Source organism: Cavia porcellus, unplaced genomic scaffold, assembly GCF_034190915.1.
Source record: "Cavia porcellus strain 051 isolate PalLab524CR breed Dunkin Hartley unplaced genomic scaffold, mCavPor4.1 scaffold_8, whole genome shotgun sequence".
In the NCBI taxonomy this organism is placed as follows: Eukaryota; Metazoa; Chordata; class Mammalia; order Rodentia; family Caviidae; genus Cavia; species Cavia porcellus.
In genome coordinates this window covers 24625611-24651102 of record NW_026947491.1, presented here as the reverse complement: position 1 = coordinate 24651102, position 25492 = coordinate 24625611, and the positions used below count along the sequence as shown (strand labels likewise).

At 34.2% G+C, this 25492-nt stretch overlaps 1 protein-coding gene across 18 annotated transcripts in view; it reads right to left on the bottom strand.

Moving 5' to 3' along the window:
• Positions 1-25492, bottom strand: part of Ccdc91 (coiled-coil domain containing 91) — a 388627-nt gene that overhangs the window by 117935 nt on the left and 245200 nt on the right. For all 18 annotated transcript variants that reach the window (XM_013149338.3, XM_023563788.2, XM_013149335.3 and 15 more), the window contains 3 exons: positions 19347-19439; positions 19187-19255; positions 17429-17605 (listed from right to left, as the gene is read on the bottom strand). In XM_013149338.3, coding sequence (XP_013004792.1) covers positions 17429-17605; positions 19187-19255; positions 19347-19439 — 339 coding nt within the window. The remainder of the gene's footprint in view (positions 1-17428; positions 17606-19186; positions 19256-19346; positions 19440-25492) is intronic.

Below are 25492 nucleotides of genomic sequence, written 5' to 3'. Positions count from 1 at the left end.
TACAATTTGGTAAGTTTGGTCAAATATATTTGCTGCATAAATTAAAAATTAAAATAAAATTAAAAATATTATCATCGCCTTTGAAATTTCCCTGCCCCTGATGACTACTGATTTGTTTTCTTTCATGTCACACTTGGCCTCCCTACAATTTCATACAAACAAATTATACAAAATGCAAGTTTTATGAGCCTGGCTTCTTAAATTTTTTATCTATAGAAATCTCATCACCACATTCAGCAAACAAAGTGTTATATGAACCATTGCATGGAATTACTTGACTCTTCTAATTCTGCTTCAAGTTGACTGTGTCCTGCGAGCCTCAAGACTACTGCTCTATGTGCTGAATGCCACACACTGTGATAGGTGCCAGTACAGAGTAGATGCTCTAAAATGTTATCAAACGTATGAGTAAAAGAACAGCTTCTTTAAGTTTTCTTTAGTGAGACCATTCATTTCCTAGGATCAATTAAAACTCATTAAATGGTTATTCAGCTGCATTTGCAACTTACACTACCATGGTACCACCAGGAGGTTGAAAAGAGTGGTAGCAAACTACAAGATCTCTGTAGTTAAATTAGCATGCTGCATGTCACCTCCTTTCAGGAGTTGCATGGTCTAGAAGAAGTTGCATAGTTTCTGTAAGGTTTAGTTTCTGAATCTGAAAACATAAGGATGATATTAAAGTACCTGCTTCAAATGGTGAGAGACTCAGACCAAAAATGAAGAATAATTAGAAAGGTTGCTGGCACTGTTAGAACTGAGTAAATACTGTTAGGACTTTTGCTGTCTCTATGACCATTGCCATTGAGACTGTATTATTCTTCCTGCAAAGGTAATAAAAATTCCAGGAAAAATATTTGGAAAAAGCTGCCAAAGTTTAGTATATTTGTATACAGTAAAACCAACAGATGAAACCGGAACAATAATCATTACTCTTTCATTATTATTATTGTGAGATGATAATATCTGGTTAATTTTTATAATACTTAATATCTGAGGGGCTTTTCTAAAAAATTAATAAGATTGTTAATTATAAACCTAAAACTCACACTTAAAATTGCCCAACATATAAAGGGAATGAATAGTCAGGATTCTTATCATTATTAGCCCAGGGATAAAGTCTATTTTTAAAGTATATTTCTTGACTTGTATCATTATTAATTTAAGACAATTAATTAAAGTCAAGGAATATTTACAAATTAATCCATAATAATTAATTTCTTTCCCCAATCTGTTTTTCCTTGGGAGTATGATTAATTAAGTAAAGTCTATAAATTATTTGAAAAACTAGGATAAATACATTAAAGTCACAGAAGCATCATTCAGAATGCATACTCAAACATTTATCACATTTTTAAAAAAATGCCTCTTTTTGTTTATCTGGTATTTTATACCTACAATAACTTACTTTTCTCAGTGATGTTAACATAAGAATTTATTAATTTACTTGTTCCTTTACCTTGGAGAAGTCTTAAAATCTGATCCCTTCAGATCAACAAGAGGGCAACAGAAAACCCTGGGTCCATTATACCCCCTCCCCAGGGACGCAATGATACTACAATGGCAATGCAAGCACAAACACATTCTGTGAGAAATTCAGACACAAACTGAGAAGTTCCTTAGGAGAACACAAAGATCAACCACATCAAAGCTGATGGGAAAACTTAAGACCTTATTATTACCAGTGCCATTTTATTGGAAGGAGACCCCTAGCTCTCATCTTCAATACAAAAAATAAGTCAGAGATACTCACATTCTTCCTAAGGGTAAGCATCAGGAATTGATATTCTAACTAGCTCTGTATCACCCTGAGGAAGCCAGGAGTTAACATCCCAATCCCCTACAGGAAGAGTCACTGTTCTTTAAGCATGTACACTTGTTACCATGACTCACTTCCTCATTTGTCCCCAATTTAATCAATTTTACCTAAGCAATTGATCTTATTTGTTGGCCAAAGTTGTGTTCCACCTCATGCCCACCTTGTGAGTTCCCATTTTTTCCCACCTTGGGCCCACCTCACCTTGTGGATTTGCTCTAGAAAATCTGTAGAAAAAGTGGGACAAAAGCTTTCTTTCTGGGGCTGGGGATTTAGCTCAGTGGCATAAGCGCCTGCCTTGCAAGCAGGTAGTCATGAGTTCGATCCCCGGTACCCTTAAAAAGGAAAAAGACCAAAAAAAATGTTTTTTTTTCTCTCAATAAATATACTCTGCTATATTTATTCATTCTTTGAATAAATTCATTCTTTGATTTTAGATAACATGAACTCATACCCCACATCTAGTAGGTTGGGAGTTTTGTTCTCCTGTATCACTAGGATGGCTACTTTGATGTTCTGGATCAATTAAAATTATCTATCATGATCATTTTGATTTTTGAGAAGAGTCAAAAGGCCTGTCATGCCAGATCCCGTGAATTTGGTGAATGAAGACACACCATAATCCTTTTATGAGCCTGCTTGACTGCAGGATGGCACCTGGCAGCAGCACTCAACCAAATTGTGATCATACTTTCTAAAGACTCTCATGAAAGAAGTCTTCTAGAACTGCACCAGAAAGTGGCAAGAGCAATGAGGTAAGTGTATGTGAAGCGATGGGGTATTTTGAGGAGAATTAATGGCAATGTGTCCTTTACTGTTATAAACTTTTTAAAATTTAAACATTTGCTATATATTTAGATCACTCCTTGTGGACACAGTACAATACTAGGAAATTCAACAACACAGTAGGTCATGTTCACCAAGTCGTACTTATCTCTGGGATATAAAGATGGTTCAACACTTGAAAATTGTTTAATGCAATAACCTACAATAATAGAATGTAAGATTTTTAACCAATCATATGATCTCCATAAATGCCTTTAAAAATACTGGACATCCCAGTCAGAGCATTTAGGCAGGACAAGGAATAAAAGGAATCCAAATCAGAAAGGAAACAAAAATAGCTTTGCAAATGACCTGATCTTATTATATAAAACTTCCTCCAGAAGAATTGCTAGAATAAATTCAGTATAGTTATAGGATACAAAATTAAAATCAACATGTTATGTTTCTACAAACCACAAAATGTCAAAAAAAAAGAATAAAAAATACTTAAAAATAAACAAGTGGTAAAAACTAGTGTAAAATATTTGTGGAAACTGTAGATAGTAGTATAGGGAAAGATTGTCTATGTTCATGAGTTGGACACAATATTCTTAAAACGTCTGTGTTATTCAAAGAGATCTAATGATTCAATGAAATACACAGACACACACACTCCAACATTCATTCTTTCACAAACAGAAGTAAAAAAAAAAAATCTAAGTTCATATAGGATCCAAAACAACTCCAAATAATCAAAATAACCTTGAGAAAGAAGAACAAAATCAAAGGGATTATTTACAATCCTGATTTCCAAAAACACTACAAAGTTCAGGAATTAAATAGCATGGTACTGACATAAAACAAAACAAAACAAAAACATGGATAAAACAGTTCCCGGAAAAGCGCTTATGCACAAGGGCTTGAGTTCAGTCCACAACATGCATGTGTGCACACACACAACTGAGCAATAAAACCAGGCTTGACAACTGATCTTTGACAGGTGCCAAAAATCCACATGGGGACAGTCTCAACAGAGTGTTGAATATTCTATGCAAAAAAATGAAATTAGATCATTGTCTATCAATTCAAAATGAGTTAAAGACAAGTGAGAAAGCAAAAACTGTAGAAGAAAAGAGAAATGGAAAGCTTCATTGCATTCATCTTGACAACAATATCTTGCATACAACACCAAAGGCAACAAATGTAAAACCAGACAAGCAGGAGTACAACATCAAACGAAAAAGCTTATATATACCAAATCAAGCAATCAACAAACCAAAAAGCTGAGTTCAACAATGAAATAAAATGTTTGCAAACTATGTATCTGATAAATAACTCATACAGCTCAACAGTAAAATAAAGTAAAAATAAAATAAAATAAATTGATAAAAAAAAGATGAGAAAGAGTTAAATTTCTCCAAAGAAGCCATGCAAATGACCAACAGGTATACAAGAACATTGTAAAAAGCACTGAATATCAGAAAAATGTAAACCAAAGCACAATAAGAGAACATCTCACACCCACAAGCATGGAAGTTATATGAAGGATGCAGAGACAAGGGAAACTTCGTACACTGTTGGTGGGATATAAACTGAAGGAGCAGGTATAGAAATCAGTACAAAGTTCCTGGAAAAGTTTCTCTGAATATATTATTATATCAGTGATGGTGAACATTTTACAGACTGAGTGCCAGACTGCAACCGAAAGCCAACTTCTTATCACAAAGGGCCAACACTGTAATTAAACCTAAATACTGAGGATTTAGTTTAAACAAACAACTCTGCATTAACATCTTTTGTCTTAAGAGAAAAACACAGTAAGGTGTGTGTCATAGGTTTGACAGCACTGTTTATATGATTAAGCCATTCCAATTCTAGGTATACAATCAAATAAACTAGACTAAGTATCTGAGATATTTATATTTCCTTGTTTACTGAAGCATTATTCGTAATAAACAATATATGGGACCAAGATAAATGTTCATGGGTGGATAATGGAAAGCATAATGTGACACACACGTGTGTGTGTGTGCAATGGGTATTTACCATAAAAAGGAGTTCCTGCTTTTTACAGCAGGTGTGACTCCAATTTCTTTGAAGTCTCCGGTTAGTTTGTAGTGAAACTTTAGGTAATCGCACTCCTGCAACTCCCTCTCATCTAGTTTATCATAAATTCCACAAAAGACAGTCAAGCAGTTAGAGAAACAAATAGTTTTAGCACACACCGCTCAAGATGACGGCTGCCTGCATCCTTTGTGATTTCCAAATAGAACCACACATTGAGAAAGGGGGTTGTAAAAGGGTCTTGTGGAATCCCAACGAAATCATGCGGTGTAATGGGTTGCTATGGTAACCAAGGAACTTGTGATCCCATAAAACTGTGTAAAAGATCAGGGGGACAAAGACTTATGGTTGACAGCTTCAGCCCCTTTTTCCTGTTCTGTCCCCTGTCAGCTTCAAATAAAGCTTGTGTCTCAAAGTCTCGGCTCTTGTGTGTGTCTCACAATTGTGTGCCATAATATTATGATAAAATGGATGAACTTGGAGGACATTATATTTAATGTAATGGATGAGACATAGAAAAAAGTACTGTATGACCTCACCTATATATGGAATTTTAAAAACTTAAACACAGAAATAATAGAATGCTGGTTGCCAGGCGCTAGGAATTTGGGGATGATTAGGTCAGTAAGGGTTTTCCATTCGTAAATGCTGTGACTACTTTTAAAAAAGATCCCCCCCAACACACACTAGAGAAATGTTGAGATACTGATCAAACTGCATCAACTTTCAGCTATAAGATGAACAATTTCTAGAGAATCTAGCACACAGCAAACATTATGATGTGTTCACTAACATGATTTGATACCCATTACAGTGTATATGTATTTCAAATTATCACATTATATGCCTTGAATATATAAGGAAAAGGTATAAACTGTTTGCCTTTCAATGGCAAACCTAAACACAATGACTTCATTATCAAAGCTGATCCTAAAAAAGTTCTTTCAACTATACACATGAAAGATACACCAAGTTCCAGTCCTTGCATTCTAAAGTGTGAACAAGATTTGAAACCACACTAGGTATGGAGAGGAGGCCGTTAAGAGACCAAGGCCAGAGGAGTCATCTCAGCCAGACATGCTCAAGCATGTTAAAGTTAACTCTGCCTTGTTAAAGTCCTGACCGTACACACTGTCCATCAAGAAAGGTATAGTAAAAATTCAACACTCACACACTTCAAACAGCATCTTCCACTGCAGTTTACTTCTTTTTCCTTCGTGTTATGATAAACTGGGATCCCTAGTTCAGCTTTACACTGTGGTAAAGCTGGGACTCTGAGTGCTGGTACCATCAATACAATTAACACTAAGACTCTCATTTTGGAAATCTAACGAAACCAATCCAAGCAAAAATGCAAGTGAGAAAGGAAAATGTTTTAAAATCATCAAAGATCTTATTTGATATCAAAATTACTGGTTTAAGATCACAGACGAGACAAAAAAAGTAAGCTTATATATCTTCTATTTGAGCTGCTATGTCAAAATACCATAAATTAGATTTAAGAAATTTAACTTCTATTAAGTTTGGAAATTGGAACATCAATTAATGAATCACCAGTAGATTTGGTGTCTGGGTAGTTGTCCACTTTATTTAAGATAGCACCTTCTCAGTGTGCTGAGAAAGGGCATACAAGAAAGGGCAAAGTACAAAAGAGATTCTTTTGTAAGGGTACTAATCCCATTGATGAGTAAAGAGAACCTGTAACCTACTCATCCTCAAAGGCTTTTACTATCATTATCTTGGGAGGTAGGATCTTAACATGGATTGAGGTGGGAGCAAACATTCATACCATGATATGTAGCCATTCAAAGCTATTTGTCTTAGACCTGTTGTCTTTTCTTGAGACTAAGTAGGGGAAATAAAATGACATAACATATTTAAAACATTGCAGAAAAACCAAAAAGCTAATATATCTTGGCCTTCAACTCACTATCTACCTCTCAGAATGAAATTGTGAAGTTAGCACATGAACCAAACATATGCTGTAAGAAAAGTATAAATTTAGAGATAGAAGACCAGGGCATTTTCCTTCAACAAAGTAAGTACTCACAGGTAACAGCAGGAAGAAAAGTGAAGTGTATACTTCTGTGTTTGCCTCCTTGTATTTATAGCAAACAAGCATATGTGTTAAAAATTATGAGGGCAGTCCTTCAAATTTTCTAATGCTAATTTCTGAAGACACATAATAAATATGATGAAGCCTTATAAGTCTAGGCAAATGGTCTATTTTAGCTCTTTGAATAAAACTGTAACAGCAAACAAAATTTTTATTCAGTCCAGTACCCAATACTAACTAGCTTCCCCCCAGGTATACGAACCACTTTCTCCTGTTTGTTTGAATATCTCAAAAGTCTTTTGTTGACGAAAACTGGATATTAGAATAATGTAGCAATGTGAGATGTCAGATCTTGTCTATACTCCAAAGATTACTGCCTTTTTATATGTTATCATTGCTGTTACTGTGTTACGAAGTTCTCATGTCTTTACATTCCTTGTCATTTGCACCTTCTAAAGTCACTTATAGGTTAGTGCAGTGATCAGCTAATGAAATTATACAGAGAGTTATTTAAGTATCTTGAACCAAGAAGTCTTCTGTCCTTTTCCAAGGGGGCTCTATGTGCTGGAACACATAACTTCAGCACTGAAACTTTGCAACTTAACCTTAGCCTTCATGTTTGCTTGGATAGAATCAAAGCTTTCTCAGGGCTTTCTTGGGTATGTGTGGCCTTAAACTCCAGCAATATTTTTAAAAGTGTGTTCCTTCTCTTTTTCTCTCCTCTCTCTCACCTGCTCAGGCAGTGGAGAAGATAAATGATCTCCACTTACAGTTTCTAGCAGATATCCTGGGGATAGGGCTTTTCCCAGTGAGCACTGAGGCAGGTCAAATATGAAAAGCCTTAAAACAGGAGCTTTCCAAGAAGGGTCAAATAGTAAAAAATCTCTGGAGATGTGGCTTTTGTAGAGCTCCATACCTCACCTGGCTCCTTCAATGACTTCTACTTTGTGGGTCTCCATTAATTAGTGTGGCTGTGTAGCTCCTCATTTTTAATGCTAACCCCCTACATCTGGAGAGAAGGAATGGAATGGAGTAGGTTAAAACTCTGAAAACATGGCTGTTCTTAGGAAGACTTAGCTATTTTTCTTAATTAAACATTTGGGTTATTACAAACTTTGATTACTACCTACAGTTCTAAAAAGTGGATTTTAACAACTGTTTTGCTAGTGTTTTCACTATTTATGAAGAAGGTAATTTGTAGAGGTATTCATTCCAGGATTCCAGCAGTCCTTAAACTTTCCCTTTCAAAGAGTATCAGTAATTTCTTTAATTCCTTTTTAGTTCTTTCAATTTATATATTTAAATATTTAGTCTAATTGTCATTGATTTTACATAGAGATTACAGAAGAAAAAGGGTAATCAGCTGAAACATTTCTAATACTCTCTGGTTTAATTGCAGTTCTTTTGAGGATTTAATAAAAGTATTTATTAATTCTTCAAAAAATACCCACATATATTCCATTTTACATACTTCCAATAAATTCACAGACTACATAGACCTGTTACATGGAATCAAGATAAAAAAATTCTGATTTTTTAAGGCTCAGCTTATCCTAATTTGTCCTATTATCTTTACAGAATTTTAAATTACAGAAAATTAAGTGTATTTCTGGATTATATCTTGGTCTATTGGCTCTGCTGACTGTCAATGTCTATAACAGTACTGTTCTGTTTTAATTACACCATCTATCCTTCTGCCTCAGAGGCTTTGCACTTACTATACCTCTGAAATACTCTTTTTGTTTGAATCTCTTTCCTAATTACATACAAAGCAAAGTCCTTCTATCTGTGCAGGTCTCTTCTGAAAGCCTAGCTCTGTGGCAAGCACTTACCCGAGTACGCTTTTTTTATATACTTGATTGTTCACCCTCCTGTTCCCAAGACAGCTTTACTCTTTTTGTTTTCATTTTTGACTTTTTGAGACAGTGTCTTTCAATGTATTCCACCTGGCCTTAAACTCACTATGCAACAGCCCAGGTTTGCCTTGAACCCATGGCAGTCTTTCTGCCTCAGTCTCCCTATTGTTGGGATTACAGGCCATGTACCACCATGCCTGGCTAGACAGCTTAGTTTTTCATGTCATTTATCTATACTTGATTTATATTAGTTTCCTGTCTTCTTTATGAGATAGTAGGGAATTGTTTTCTCCACTGCAGTATCCCCAGAAATAAGTATAGTGCCTGGAACATAACTAGCAATCATTTTAATTGTTGATGTAAAACACCACAGATTTTCACCCTCCAAATTTATGTGATTATCCCTGCTGGTCTAAACAGAAAGAAAAGATCATGTGACTTCCAAGAAAAGTAATTTACTTGTCCATTTCCTAGTCTAGGAAGCTAGAAGGAGTTAATGATTTGCCTAAAAACACCAACCATGAAAAACAGAGAGAGCTTAAAGACTTTGAGTACATTTAATACCACCACTCTACTTTTGAAAACCTTGAAGTTACCTGACAAAACTGTCACTCTACTGGAGATATTTCCAACTCTCTTAGCAATATAGTAATTAAAGAAATACACACACAATGGCTAGCAAAATCTGTAAACTTCTGTGAGAAAACAACCATTGTGGATTATCTTCATTAATAGAGGAAAAATTCTAAAGTTTACTGTCTATTGCAGTCTCTTACAGGACAATAGCAGAGATGTATACTGCTTTAAATATATATTCTTTAAGTTCTGTACTTTTGTGATATGGGTAATGAACATGTGCTGACTCATTCAAACTGTTTTGCTCAATTTCATGGAGACTATTGGAGTTTATAAGAGTACTCGCTGTCCACAAAAAAACAAAACAACATAAACTCTCCCAAATAAGGAAAAATAACTCATGATCTTGACCTTGTTGACTTAGAATTCTAACCAACAAAACTGACAGATCAACATCTTATCTAAAAAGGTACCCAGTATGTGTATGCAGATACTAATAATGGTTACAGAAATAATTAAATGTATGATTACTTTAACGGAAAAAAGTTTTTTTTAAAAAAGACAACATCTATTACTATAATATTGCTATCTTGCATAGAAACAACCTATAGATCTGTTTAATTTTTTTCTAATACACAGGTAAATATATGTCCCTGAAAATAAACTTTGAGTAAAAAAGTATAACATTGAGCTAGCTGTGGTGGTGCATGCCTGTAATTCCAGCATTGGAAGGCTAAGGCAGGAGGATTGCCATGATTTCAAGGTCAGCCTGCACCACTTAGTGAGACCCTGTCTTTAAAAAAAAAATGTAGAACACTAATTCTGGATGTTGGAAATGCTGATTTTTTTTAGGGCTTTTTATGGTTATTAAAGAGTCATAAAAATTTAGATTGTCTTGAAAGGTAAATCATTTTGAGTATATTCAACAAAAAGTAAAAAATGGTAGTTTATGTGACATGTGGACCATGTGAAAAAGACTTTTTAAATGTTATCTTTTCTTTTACATACTTGATTAAGGGAAGATTTCCTCAAGTTTCTCTGCCTATCAAAAGAAAAGACCAAATCCAAGTAAAACAGAACTATGCAAATTATAGAAAGTAAAAATTAAGAGAGTTAAGTAGTCACATAAATGATCAAAAGTTGCTTTCTATGTGGAATGTAATTGTTATATCTCTTTTGAGAACACAGTGAATATTTTTGAGGTTATTAAAATTAATCAAATCAAGTACTTTTTAATATGTAAATGTGTCACTTTTCTTTTCTTTTCTTTTTTTTTTTTTTATTTAAGAGGAAAAAGAGAAAAACACAAAACAAACCAAAGCGGCGTAAGGGTACACGCAATACAGAACTACAAAACAAAACAAAACAAAACAAAACAAAAAACCATAACAGTAAGAAATTACCTGCTAGTAGATTACACACTATTTTCTTGAAAATAGTTCCTCAAATCACATTATCAAAGAACACAAGGTGGACATTCAAACAGGGAGACTGCAAACAGCTGTGTTCAATGTTCCAAAAACATTGATAAAGTCAGCTATTTAACACCCCCAAGCACACTTGCTGTTATATCCGTTAGAGCTCTTTTTCTTTTTTTTTTTTTTTCCCTCTCTTTTTTACAACAAAATTTACACATCTTGGATTTTATTACTCCTTAGTGCTTATTACTTTCTTTGGGGGGGGGAAGAATACAGTCAAATATGGCAAAACAAGGCTGTCAGTCAATACCAAGGATAGACATAGCACATGGTGTAGAACAGAGTACAAGTTTATCAACAATGGTTATCAACGTTGTCCCTTGTTTCCTTAAAAAGAATTGTCTATCTCATTAGATATTATAAAGTTGGACAAAACAGTAGAGAACAAGACCAATAAAACTTAGGCATTGTAAACATTACAGGACTTCCAAAGAAGACAATAGTCAAACCAGAATGGGTATCTTAGTGAATCTTATTGTCTTCAAAGTAGTTGCCTATGTCTTCAAACTTGATACTATCAAATAGAATGGAACAGAGTCTAATCAGTCAAAACAAGATCGTGGGAGTACTACAGGACTTCAAAACAAGTTAATAGGAAATCGAAAAGAGTTACTGTTTATATATCCTAATTTTTTTGAATTTTTTCTTTAATTAAGACAAACATAAGAAATGACTAAATAATTTTTTTGAAACAATAAGGGGGAGATTGAGATAAAACAGGACATAACAATATAACAATAGAGGTCACAGCATGACTGTTTCAATAACCTAGTACTTCACCACCTTGTAACCTGACTTAATAGTAGTTACCATAGTGTCTTTTTCCTTGAAATATTTGGGTAAAACTTCATATACTCTAGCTTCAAATATTTTCATATCAAGAAGCACAGAATAAAGCCTTTCTAATTAATGAGTGAAAACTTTATAAGGCTTCAAGGCCACCTAATGGGGAATCATGATTACCACATATTTTTATATATTTGAATCATTACTTACATTAGGGAAACTATTCGGTATTCACACATGCGAGATTGATTTATTTCACTTATGAGTATGGTCTCAAGCGGCGCCCATTTATTGATAAATATCTCAATGTGATCCTTCTTTATAGCTGAATAATACTCCATTGTATAGAAATACCACAACTTTTTTATCCATTCCTCAGTTGATGGGCACTTGGGTTGTTTCCAAGATCTGGCGATTACAAATTGTGCTGCTATAAACATAGGTGCACATAAATCACTGTGGTATGATGCTTTCAGTTCTTCTGGGAATATGCCTAGAAGTGGAATAGCTGGAATAAATGGGATTTCCAGTCCCAACTTTTTGAGAAATCTCCAGACAGATCTCCACAAAGGCTGTACCAGTCTACACTCCCACCAGCAGTGCAGGAGAGTTCCTTTTTCCCCACAGCCTCTCCAGCATTTGTTGTCGGTTTTCTTGATCCTGGCCATTCTTTCAGGAGTGAGATGGTATCTCAGTGTGGTTTTAATTTGCATTTCTCTAATGACCAATGATGATGAGCATTTTTTCATGTATTTATTTGCCATTTGCATTTCTTCATCTGAGAATTGCATATTCATCTCAGATGCCCATTTTTGGATTGGATCTTTGAATTTCGGAGGTCTGAGTTTCTTTAATTCTTTGTATGTTTTAGACAAGAGGCCCTTGTCTGAGAGAGAGTTCACTAAAATCTTTTCCCAGTTTGTGGGTTTTCTTTTCACTATGCTGGAGATTTCTTTTGACATGCAGAAACTTTTTAATAAGAAGTGGTCCCAGTTATTGATTCTGGGAAGTATTTCCCGTGCGGTTTGAGTCCTGTTCATGAATTCTTTACCTACTCCTATGTCTCCAAGGTTTCTACCTATTTTGTCTTCCAATAGATTTAGTGTTTCTGTTTTAATATTCAGATCTTTGACCCATTTAGATTTTAATTTAGTACATGGTGATAGACATGGGTCTAGCTTTAGTTTTCGGCAAATGGAGAGCCAGTTTTTCCAGCACCATTTATTAAAGAGACTGTCGTTCTTCCAGTGAACCTGCTTGGCTCCTTTATCAAAAATAAGGTGGTTGAGTGTGTTCGTAGTTGTGGTTGTATCTTCTAATCTATTCCACTGATCTTCAGCTCTGTTTTGATTCCAATACCATGTTGATTTTACTACTGTTGCTTTGTAGTATAACTTCAAGTCAGGGATTGTGATGCCTCCTGCTTTGTCTTTGCTGCTTAGAATTGCCTTTGCGATTCTAGGTCTCTTCTGGTTCCAGATGAAATTTAGGAGTGATTTCTCTAGATCTATAAGGTATGTTGATGGTATTTCTATTGGGATTGCATTGAATCTGTATAACAGTTTTGGGAGAATGGCCATTTTCACAAAGTTTGTTCTTCCTATCCATGAGCAAGGGATGTCTTTCCATTTTCTGAGATCATCTTCAATTTCCTTTTTCAGTGTATTATAATTTTCACTGTATAAGTCTTTCACTTCTTTCGTAAGAGTAATTCCTAAATATTTCATTTTTTGCTTGCTAATGTGAATAGTCCAGTTTCTCTTATTTCCCTCTCTGTAATTTTGTTGTTCGTGTATAGGAATGCCATTGATTTCTGAGTATTGATTTTGTATCCAGCCACATTACTGAATTTATTTATTGTATCTAAGAGTATTTCAATGGAGTTTAGGGGTTCTTCTATGTAGAGTATCATGTCATCTGCAAACAATGATAATTTAACTTCTTCTTTTCCTATCTTTACCCCTTTTATTTCTCTTTCTTGCCTAATTGTTCTGGCTAATACTTCCAGTACTATATTAAATAGGAGTGGTGATAAAGGACATCCTTGTCTTGTACCCGACTTTAAAGTAAAGGCTTTCAATTTTTGGCCATTTAGTATGATGCTGGCTGTTGGTTTGTCATAAATGGCCTTTATTATATTGAGGTAAAGACCATTTATTCCAATTTTCTGTAAAGTTCTTATCATGAATAAGTGTTGGACCTTATCGAAGGCTTTTTCTGCATCTATAGAGATGATCATGTGATTCTTATTTTTGGCTTTATTGATATGGTGGATTACATTTATTGATTTGCGTATGTTGAACCATCCTTGCATTCCTGGGATGAATCCCACCTGGTCATGGTGTATAATCTTCTTGATGATTTGCTGGATCCTATTTGCCAATATTTTATTGAGGATTTTTGCATCTGTGTTCATTAGGGAGATCGGTCTATAGTTCTCTTTTATAGTTGGGTCTTTCTCAGGTTTTGGTACTAGAGTAATATTTGCTTCCAGGAATGACTTAGGAAGGATTGCTTCCCTTTCAATTTCATTGAATAGTTTGAGGAGTGTCGGCATTAGGTCTTCTTTATATTTCTTGTAGAATTCTGCAGTGAATCCATCTGGGCCTGGGCTCTTCTTGGTGGGCAAGGACCCAATTACATTCTCAATTTCATTAGCAGAGATTGGGTTATTCAACAGTTTTATATCCTCTTGATCTAGCTTTGGTACTTCATATGCTTCTAAGAATCTGTCTATTTCTTCTGTGTTATCAAACTTTTGAGAGTAGAGGTTTTCGAAATAGGTGTTGATGATCCTCTGTATTTCTATTGGGTCTGTAGTGATTTCTCCTTTTTCATTTCTTATTGCATGAATTTGAGCTTTTTCTTTCCTTTTTTTAATAAGGTTGGCTAGGGGCTTATCGATTTTATTTATTCTTTCAAAGAACCAACTCTTTGATTCGTTGATTCTTTGGATTGTTTTCTTAGTCTCTATTGCATTGATTTCTGCTCTGATTTTTATAATTTCCTCTCTTCTTTTGGCTTTGGGCTTGACTTGCTCTTCTTTTTCTAGCTGTTTGAGGTGTAGCATCAAGTTATTTATTTGTATTCGTTCTGTTTTCCTGATGTGGGAACTCAGTGCAATAAATTGTCCTCTCAGAACGGCTTTCATTGCATCCCACAGATTCCGGTAAGTTGTATCTGCATTTTCATTTTCTTTTAGGTATTGTTTAATTTCTTCTTTAATTTCTTCTGTGACCCACTGATTACTCAAGAGTGTGTTATTTAGTTTCCATGTGTTTGCGGAATTTTTGCAGTATCCTTTGTCATTAATTTCTAATTTCAGAGCGCTATGATCCGATAATATGCAAGGGATGATTTCAACTCTTTTGCATTTGCTTAAATATGTTCTGTGAGCTAATATATGGTCTATTTTAGAAAATGATCCATGTACTGCTGAGAAGAATGTGTATTCTGATGTTGTTGGGTGGAACATTCTGTATATGTCTATCAAACCCATTTGTTCACAGGTGTGATTCAGTTCTGTTATTTCTTTGCTCATTTTCTGTCTGGTTGATCTGTCCCTTGGTGTCAGTGGTGTATTAAGGTCTCCTGTTACAATTGTGTTACTGATAATTTGAGTTTTCATTTCTGTTAATAATTGTTTTATATAACTGGGTGCTCTGGAGTTTGGTGCATATATATTTAAGATAGTTATCTCTTCCTCTTGGAGTTTTCCCCTTACGAGTATGTAGTGACCTTCTTTGTCCTTTATGGTCATTGTTGGTTTAAAGTTCACGTTGTCTGCAAACAGAATGGCTACTCCTGCCTTTTTTTGGATTCCTGCTGCATGAAGAATTGTTTTCCATCCTTTGACTTTCAGTCTGTGAGTATCTTTCTGGGTTAGATGGGTTTCCTGTAAACAGCATATGGTTGGATTTTGTTTCTTGATCCATTCTGCTAGTCTGTTTCTTTTGATTGGTGCATTGAGACCATTTACATTAATGGTTATTACTGTTAAATGCTGGTTAATTGTAGGAATGTTATCTCTCTGCTGTTGCATCTTTATCTTTCGGTTCTGTTTAATTATTTGCTTTGCTTAGTGGTTTTTTCCTTTGTGTATCTAAACTGTCTTTCAATATTTTTTGCAGGGTTGGTTTGGTGTTCATGAAGTTCTTCAGCTGTTCTTTGTCATGGAAGTATCGTATTGCACCATCTATTTTGAATGATAGTTTTGCAGGATATATCAGTCTTGGTTGGAAATCATTTTGCTTTAGGATCTGGAATACTTCACTCCATGCTCTTCTTGACTTTATCGTTTGTGCTGAGAAGTCTGCTGTGATTCTGATAGGTTTTCCTTTATAAGTGATTTGTCTTTTCTCTCTGACAGCTTTTAATAATCTATTCTTGTGTTGGATTTCTGGGATGGTGACTATTATATGTCTGGGTGTAGTTTTATTTTGGTTATGACTGTTTGGAGTTCTATATGCTTCACTGATCCTGATGTCAGTTTCTGATCTCATGCTTGGGAAATTTTCAGCTATTACTTCTCTAAATATCCTCCTGACATCCTTCATGTTGTCTCCCTCTCTTTCATTAATCCCTATCATTCTTATGTTATTCTTCTTTGCATCGTCTTGCAGTTGTTGAATTGTTGTTTCCTGGTTCCTTGTTATTTTCAAAAGATCTTTCCTTTCCTGTTCACTAGCTGCAATCCTGTCTTCAAGGTCTGAAATTCTATCTTCACTTTCATTAAGGCGGTTTTTACAACTTTCAGTGGAGTTTTTTATTTCCTGTATATCTCTGTGCATCTGCATTATGTATTGTTTGTTTCTTATATTGCTCGTCTAGGGATTCTATCTTTTTGTTTAGTTCCTCCAATTTTTTATCTGTGTTTTCTTTAGATATATTTAGAATCTCTTTCATTTCTTTTATCATTTCTTCTTTTATCTGGGAGATTATTTCGAGTTTGAATTTCTTTAAAGCTTCCTGGAGTTGCTTGTCAATTTCAGTGGCTATTGTGTCCGATATATGAGGTGAATGGGATATATTTTCTTCTATATACATCGCTCCTAGGGTTTCTTGAGATGGGCTGGAGGTTTGAGGTTGTAATTTGGTCTTTTGTTTTGTCATTTTCCTATATTTCTGTGTTTCAAGTGTTATTTGAAAGCTTCCTCAGGATCTGTTGAAAATCCCCTTCTATGTTTGGAGCTACTGGGACTCTGGCGCCGCGCTACTCCAAACCATTAGGCCTACAGAACCAGTGGCCCTCCTCTGCCTGCTCAGAACTCCGCAGTTCCAGACAAGCTGGGCCTCAGGGACACTGTGCGCCCACCTGCCCCTTGGAAGCTCCACAGTTCTTCAATCGCAGCCGGGTTAGGGTACTCACCACAGGCCGCAGTGCTTCAGGAACCTGTGGACCCTCCCTGGTTGCAGAGATATCCACAGTCCTCCAGACACGCAGAGAGGCCGGTGAGGGCACCCCAGATCTGCCCAGCTCCTCCTCTGCAGACCTATGGCCAGGCGCGGCAGCTAAACAGGCTGGGCTAGGCTGGTAGTGTGGGCCAGCCCACCTATCGGGAGCTCAGCAGGTCTCCAAATGAAGCCGGGAATGGGGAGGCTGACGTGGAAGCCTCAAACCCACCTCTCTCCTTCACTGCACCTGGAAGCCTGAGGGAACTCCAGCAGTCTGGGCGCAGAAACCCAGAGTCCTCCAGACACGCAGAGATGCCAGTCAAATGTGTCACTTTTCAATGCTTCTGTTTGTGTGTACTGGGAATGTGAAGCATAACAATGCACAGGGCAGAAAAATTAATGCAGCACAAAACAAATGTGGATTCTAAGCAAAGTAGAGAAGTAAAATGTATTATAGGATATTAGTATCAGATGAAAACACATTGAAGTACTAACAATTATTAGTTAAGATATCAGTATCAAAGATTTAAAAATTAAATAATGCTATGCCCACTAATTTAAGATAAAGTAATCATAAGGCCACTTCACTTTGAGACAAATAAGAAAAACAAGTTTACAACAAACTAATTTAACTGACCTGACTGATTTTCCTCTGTTCCTGTATCGCTGTTTCAATGGCCTGAGATACTTTTGCTTGGTCTTTTGCATGTTCTGCTTTCCATAATTCCCTTTCTTCTGCATGTGCTTTCTCCAAGTTCTTTCTTTCTTCTTCAATGGCTTTCATAACTATATCCTTCACTGCTTCTTGCTCTAACTTCAAAACAAATAATAGTTGAAATATAAATGCTCGAGTGATGATACAATAAGTAAATCTGATTAACTTAGACACAAACTATATAGACCTTATGCAAGATAGTTCTGAAATTTATTTCTCTGCATATGAAATAATTACATAAAATATTGACCCTTTTTAAAAACGTATTCTCACTTATCTCCATGGCATTGCTGTACTTCAAGGAAATCAGTACGTTAGCTTAAAGTGGCAGATTCCAAGACGTGGTATTAGGATCTTTTTACAATGTTGGGTAGGTCAAAGAGCTTTGGTTGATGTCGGTAGAACGTATTACTACTTACTATATTACACATTCAAATCAAGTATTTATGTATACGTATGTTATTAAGTATATTACATAATATATATTATATATTAGATATAATCATATATAATATGCAGATCCTATGCAAGATAGTTCTGAAATTCCTTATATCATATATTTTATATGTATGATATGTATTATGTAATATATAATCATGACAAATAATATATTATGAATATATAATCATGACAATATATTATGTAATATCTTATAATATCATGACAAATAATAAATTATGACAAATGACTATAATTTCTAATATTTAAAAGGTAAAAATTGTAATGTTGCACATATATAAACCTTTTTAATATCTGTCTTGGTAGAAGACAGCTATATTATTATATCTACTTTTTATATTAAATCTGCAATGATAGAGTTTTGGTTGAAGTATAGGAAAAAAGGCCTACATAGATACATAGCTTTACAAAGGAAGAAATACTTGGAAGTCAATTTAGAGAACTGTGGTGATTTCATATCAAAATCTGATAGAGGGTAGTATTCAAAGGTTGGTTGAAATGAAAATTATTTCAAATGAAAATTTCATCCTCTGTTACACTGTAATCATTTACTGTACTTTGCTTTATCAATAAACATTTTTAAAATATTTGTTGTTTGGTAAAGACTGATTCATTGGGATATATATCTTCTGATAGTAATATCATAACACAAAAATAAACTTGTTATTATCATCAATCTCATCATTAAAGTCTTTAAGTACTAAAAGCAGATACAGATTTTCGAGATTTTAATTTTTGTTTTAACTATCTCAAACGCCTCACCATTAATTTTTTTGTATATCATTCACAGTATATATATATATATGTTCAGTTCATTTTCCATTTCTAGAATGTGCCTATTTCTTTCATTTACACTTACCAACATTAGTCTATTTCTACAACTCACTTCTCTTGCCCAGCTTTCAGAAGCAACCTATTATTTTTTTCCTTGCTTCTAGTCTTTGTTGTCTCAACATACAAAGCAGATATTCAATGTTTTTTTAACTAAGTTTAATTCTAATTCATAATTTAAAAATTAGTGATATATGTGTATATTTAATGAGTCTAAAGATATGCATCCACAATGAGCACATGTCAAGTATTACCTTCTATTCTTGAGGTTGTGAATCAAGACTTCCTTTATTTTTTCTATTGAGTTTATATAAAAGTAGACTGACAATATTAATGAACTCAGTATTTAATTCTACTTATAAAAGAACCCATTATTGCATATAGAAATACCTTTGCAGCAGATTCTAATGCTTCCTTATATTTTTGCCTTTCTTCTTCCAAACATTTTCCCAATATTTCCTGTAAATGATAAGGTATTTAAAAAGACAGTAAAAATATTGCTTGAGGTAACAGAATCCATGCGTCCACCCTAAGCACATTCTCATATTACCTTCTGTTCTTGAGATTGCTGAATCAAAGCTTCCTTTATTTTTTCTTTTAACAGTTCTTTTTCTGTATCTAGCATTTCAAGGAGCCTCTGATGCTATAAGGGAAGATAAGTGAATAATGATTATGGCTCTAACACAACATAGAAAACAGCTGACAACATTCACTTTCCCAAAAGTCTTGAAGTAAACATTTGAGGAAATAATCTTTATGAAGTTTTCATTAAAATGTAGGGACCAACAATAGTGAACTCCTCTCTTTCCAATCACCACAGATATATTTTAGTCCCCTGAATTTAGCAAAAGAGATACAATGGACATCTATCTTAAGAATAAGTATACCACTGGAAAATTAATCAGAAAATGACAATTCCTCCAAAATTAAATTTGGAATAGTTTTTTTTTTTTTTGTACCAAGGATGAAAATCATGACCTTGTACTTGTTAGGCATTTGCTTATGCCACAGAGCTAAATCTCTGGCCCCTGGAATAATTATTAGCTAAGAGAGAAGTGATCAAATCATAACTAAGAAAAAAATGTTTGTTTGATAATCAACTAGTATGACAAATTGTTTCTAAGAAAGCACTGTTGAAGACATTGAAATATTAGTTCATCTTGTCCCAAAATGAATCTATAAACTCAAAGTAATATTACATAATAGTTAGTGATAAAGGGTATTGGGCTCATTTATTTTTTATTCCAATATGCTGATAAAAAAACACACATTAAAGCAAACATATGGAAGGCCCAAGTGGAGCCAAGGAAATTAGACCTTTATAGTTTTAGTATCTCCAATAAGGACAAGGCAGATATTGTTCTGGAACCATGCTCTGATGGGGGGAAGAAAACCTAAGAAATGTAACACCAGTCACATAGGTTTTTTTTCATTCAGTTAATAAAAGCCATTAAGATATTTTCTTAGATTTAGAATGCTAGAACTATCTAAGCCTCCTTCAAATATGAACTCACTCTAATATGCTGTATTTTAAAACAGATTTATATCTTTCGAAGTTGATCTGATTTAAAATATTTTTTCAGGGAAGCAATCTATCCTGAAAGTAAGCGATGAAAAGTACAAGTACAGTTTTAAAAATTTATTATTCCTGCTTTTAATTATGTTACAATTCATCTGTTTTTCAAGAGTAATAAGAAAAATCACATGAAAGATGTGGTTTTTCCTTAAAAACAAATCCAAACTATGATACAAATCATGATGTGACGCAGAATTTGTACCACTTGAGTTTTGAAAGGCGGCTAACAAATGAGTAGGTTGTGTAAATAATAACCAAGACTTTAACTCTGTATTCTATGTAAATCAAGCTGTATACAGAATTTTATAGAATCAGAAATAGTAGTTCAGGTATTTAAAGTGGATGAAGATACTATAACAGGCAAATAATTAAGACTTAATGATATAATATGATCAAAATGGTCATTTTAGGATTGAAAAGCATAACTATAACACAAATAATAATTACTAGAATATAAAAAGAATAAAATTTTCAAAGAAATAACTTAGAAATATTTTTTTCTTGAAAAGAACTATTATGACACCAAGCGAAAATAATGGAAATCATTAATTAAAACTATAAATTGGCCAAGTTTCATCAATGGCCCAACATGATGGTAAGCATTAACAGTGTACATTAGCTAAAATGACAAAGTAATTTTTGGAAAATTCATTCTTGAAAGATAATTATTAATCTGACTGTATGTGGCAACACAAGACATTTTTTATCTTATTTACACAAGAATGAACCTGAAATTATCATTCCAAAGAAACAGTCCACTTACACCCTGAATGAAATAGTAGACGTGCTTGAAAAAATACAACTGGGTTACAGGACTGGCTCATTCATATAGACAACCATTTTTATAAAACATTTTTAACGTACCAGACACTGTTACAAATACTTTACAGTAAGTAGTACTACCTTAAATTCTAACCATAAACTGCTATACTTTTCCACATTCTTCTCATTTTCAGATGCAAAATTTGAGACTTAGAACTTACTAAGTCTTTCATAAATCATTTCAGACATAATCATATTCTATATACATATTATCAGAAATAGTAATCACCTAATAGCTAAATATGATGCCAATACTATGGGGCTATTACCTATATTAAATACCAGTTACAGGATAAAAAGCAGTAAGAGTTAAGACCTCAGTTTCACTAATACGCTTCCAATTCTGTTCTTTTCACAGCACTATTAAGTAAGATTCAACCGCTGTTCTCTCCTGCTCTCAGTCTCTTTCATTAAGAAGGGGAAAGACATGGAGGGAGGGCAGTTAAGTGTTTTAATTCACTGCATGTACCTAGATATAAAAATTACTTTTAAAAGGTTTTAATATCTACTTTTACCACATATTAAGTCCAGGTAGCTTACAAATATTATAATCCTCTTGACTCATTATTCACATTCTGCCAGTTTCTAAATTGAATTTTAGAGGAGTTACATAAACCTCTAGGTTTATAAGACTGATCACTGCTAAGCTAAGACCAGGGCACAAGAGCTGAATATAAAGTCCAAGGTTTCAGCCAATGAAGGTTTTGGACTCCACTACATTCCGCTGGACTGCTTCCTCTACCTTTTGGGGTCAGTCATACATTCACACAACAATTATATAGCTTTATGATTTGTGTAAATAACTTTAGAACTACAATTATAATTTGGTTTGTCTGCCACTCCCAGCCTCCCATTTCCCAACCTGTCCCTTAAGTTTCTGTACCAGAGACTCCAAGATCTATCTCCTTACATTGTATTGTCTTATTTTGTTCTTTGTTTATAATTTGGGTCTCTCCGATAAGAGCAACCATGTGATATTTAAGCTTCAGTGTGTAATTTATTTTATTTAACAATATGGTCTCAAGGTGCATCAATTTTCCTAACTCCTAATTACACACTTAAAAGTCTTTATGGAACATGAAGAGCTACCTTTAGAACACGGTGGTTAACAGAAACTGTGGAGCTAAGGTCTCAACACGTGGACTCTTTGTTAGCTCCACTCCACATAAGTGACCTCACAATTTTTTAAATGTGAGATTCAGTATTTGAATCTGAAAAATGAGGATAGGCTCTCCATTGAGATGCTTGTGTGATGATTAACTGGCACAGTACACACAAATGATAACAATATAAAAAGTTTATGGAATAGTGTCACTCTTACAGTATATAAAACTTTTTATCTACTAAAATGAAAAATGTACTTCTACTGAAGTGATTTTTCATTATGGATATTCATTTTATGTTCTTCTTAAGAAAGGTAATATTATAGATCCCCACCATAGAAATTCAACTACATATCATATTTTCACAGTAAATGGCCCTATTTTCAAGACATACCCTATGTTAATTTATAAATTATATATAATTTCTCTATTTACCTTTCTATAAGTACATACATTCATTAATGGGGCTTCTCAGTATTCATCAATAGGCACTGTGCCAGGTTCTTGAGATGCAATGCAGTAATAACACATTTAATCCACTAGTATCTACTAGATAGATATCATGAAATCTAAGTATACTTTCTTTTTTTTTTTTTTGTACTGGGAATAGAAATCATGACCTCCTACCTGCCAGGCAAGTGCTTATGCTGCTGAGCTAAATCCCCAACCCTTTAAGTGTACTTTCTTAAACCTGACTTGTGAAACTATTTTATGAAAAAATTTTCTTCAATGAATATATTACCAACTTAATTTTTCCCTCAGCACAACATGTCTTTTGAGGTAGAAAGCACCAAAAGTGATTTGTAAAGAAATTACCTAAATGCACAATTGTTACATGAAAATTTACTAGAGAGAAACTATAAGTGCTTTTAGGGCAATGGGTGCACAAAACATAAGGTTCTGATGACAAGGCCTTAAGAATCAAAATTCAATTTTCCTTTCTTTTTACTTCCTAATAGTAATTTAAAAAATCTTACTGAAACATCATGGATGTATAAAAATTATATATATATTTAAGGTATACAATTGATATAAATATACTTTGTAAAATAATTATCATAAACTAATTAACAAAATAAAATATCCATACCCTTTAACTGATATCATAGTTTATGGTGAGATTGTACTTTTAGCAGAGGGAAACATCTACAGTGAGAAACTGATATAGTTAACACAAATAGATACCTTAAAAGAGTACCGGATTTTAATCACTTTGAAGTATACAATTATGTAGCACCAATTATATTCTCAATGTTGTGGACTAATCATGCCTATATCCTCGACTGTTTCCTAATCCCCTTCAACAATGTTTGAGTATGGCCTCCAAAACTCTTATGGACATCCAGCTACTAGGACAGTAGTGCTGAGAGGTGGAACTCTGAGGTGAGTCAGTCATGAGCACTTTTGCTATCGATGGATTATCACCACTTTCATGGGAGTAGGTTTAGTTATCAAGGGAAGTAGGTTTCTGATAAAAAGATGGAGTTATTCTCCTCTCTCACGCTGTCTCTTTTGACATTCCACCATGCAATGATGTAAGCAAGAAGAGCCTTATTAGAGTTAGTACGATTCACTTGGAGTTGGTGGTTTTCACTGTGTAGGTTCTGCCGGAAAGATTGATGCCTTTTCTCTCTGGGCTAGGAGTTAATCATAATCACAAATTATAAAGTATGAAGAGTGAGCTTAGCCAAAATTGATTCAGCTCCTCTTTACTTTTTAAAACAATGAATAAGGCCTATATGGTAGTTCTATAAAAATTATTTTCATTGCTTCTTTATTAATGCCTATCAATTTTACAAAAATTGGGTTCCAATGCATGTATTTGGTCCCAAGCATCCTCTCTTCACCTTCTTTTGAACTCTTTCTCTGCCACCTCTTCTTTATTCATTTTTCTTGTCTAATAATAGTCTCCATTCTTTTTTCTTGTCATCTTTTTTTGCATTCCACATTAAGCGAGAACGTGGGATGTTTGTCTTTCTGGGTCCAGCTTATTTCACTCAACATGATTTCCAGTTCTATTCACTTGTTGCTTGTGACATAAGTTCACTTTTTATGGCTGAGTTCACTCCATTGTTTCTGCATGCTACAGCCTTTTCTTTACCCATTAATCTGTTGATCGGTATCCAGGTTGGTTTTACATCTTTGTTTTTGTGAATTGTGCTGGTGTCCCTGCAGTATGCTGACTTTAATTCTTGGGGCATATGCCAAGAAGTGGTATGGCTTAGCCAAACGTTAATTCTACTTTTAGTTTCCTGAAGGACATTTAAACCTAATCTTCCTGTTTAATTCACACTCTGTATTCTTTCCGTATTGATATATTAATAATATAATTCCTCCTGCATTAATTCACATTCCCACCAGCCATGTAGAAGGGTTCATTTGGTCAACATCCTCATTAGCATTTATTGTTTTTTGTATTCTTTATAAATTCTTTAATTGTCTAAAAGCTCTAGTACCTCAGAAATGATTAACTTGGTTTTTGATAATATAAAGGTTACTACTTTCTCCCCACATTACTGGTTGACTACTCCAAAGTAGGAATCTCCTGAAAACCATCTGTTACATACTTATGAACAGCAATTGTGAAAAAAAGACTTTGTTAAACTTGTAAGGACCCTTCTTATCTTAAAGAAGACATTGAAGGATAGGTTTCTAACAGATATAAAATATATTTATAATTTATGAACAAAGCACTGGTTGTAATTACAGTAATTATGGTGTATCCATCACAATGAGCTAGATAGATGTTTACATTATTTCTGGGCCATGCTTAAATCTTTTAATTTCCAGAGCACCTCAGACCCCATACAAAGGCCGTCTGAACTAATACATAACTTCTAAATCTCATTTCTTTAACCATAAAGAACTTTATAGAATTCCTAGTAACATAGGCCCTTTTCACAGGATAAAATCAAAGTAAATGATTTATACTATATTTCCATATAAATATAACTGTTTATCTTTGATTTTGTTATTTATAATTATAGATTTTTCCAAGCTTAGTAATCTAGAAGTTGGTGATTTGTTCACTCCATATACTTCATGTGCTACTGCCTTACATTTCTATTACTATACAAGTTTCATCACTAGATACCATTAAGTTCTACATAATGTTCAGTATCCTGGGCTGGAAGAAAGAAGCCAGACTGACTTTCCTGCGAGCCCTGCAGATCACTTGCGGCCCAGGAAAAGAGA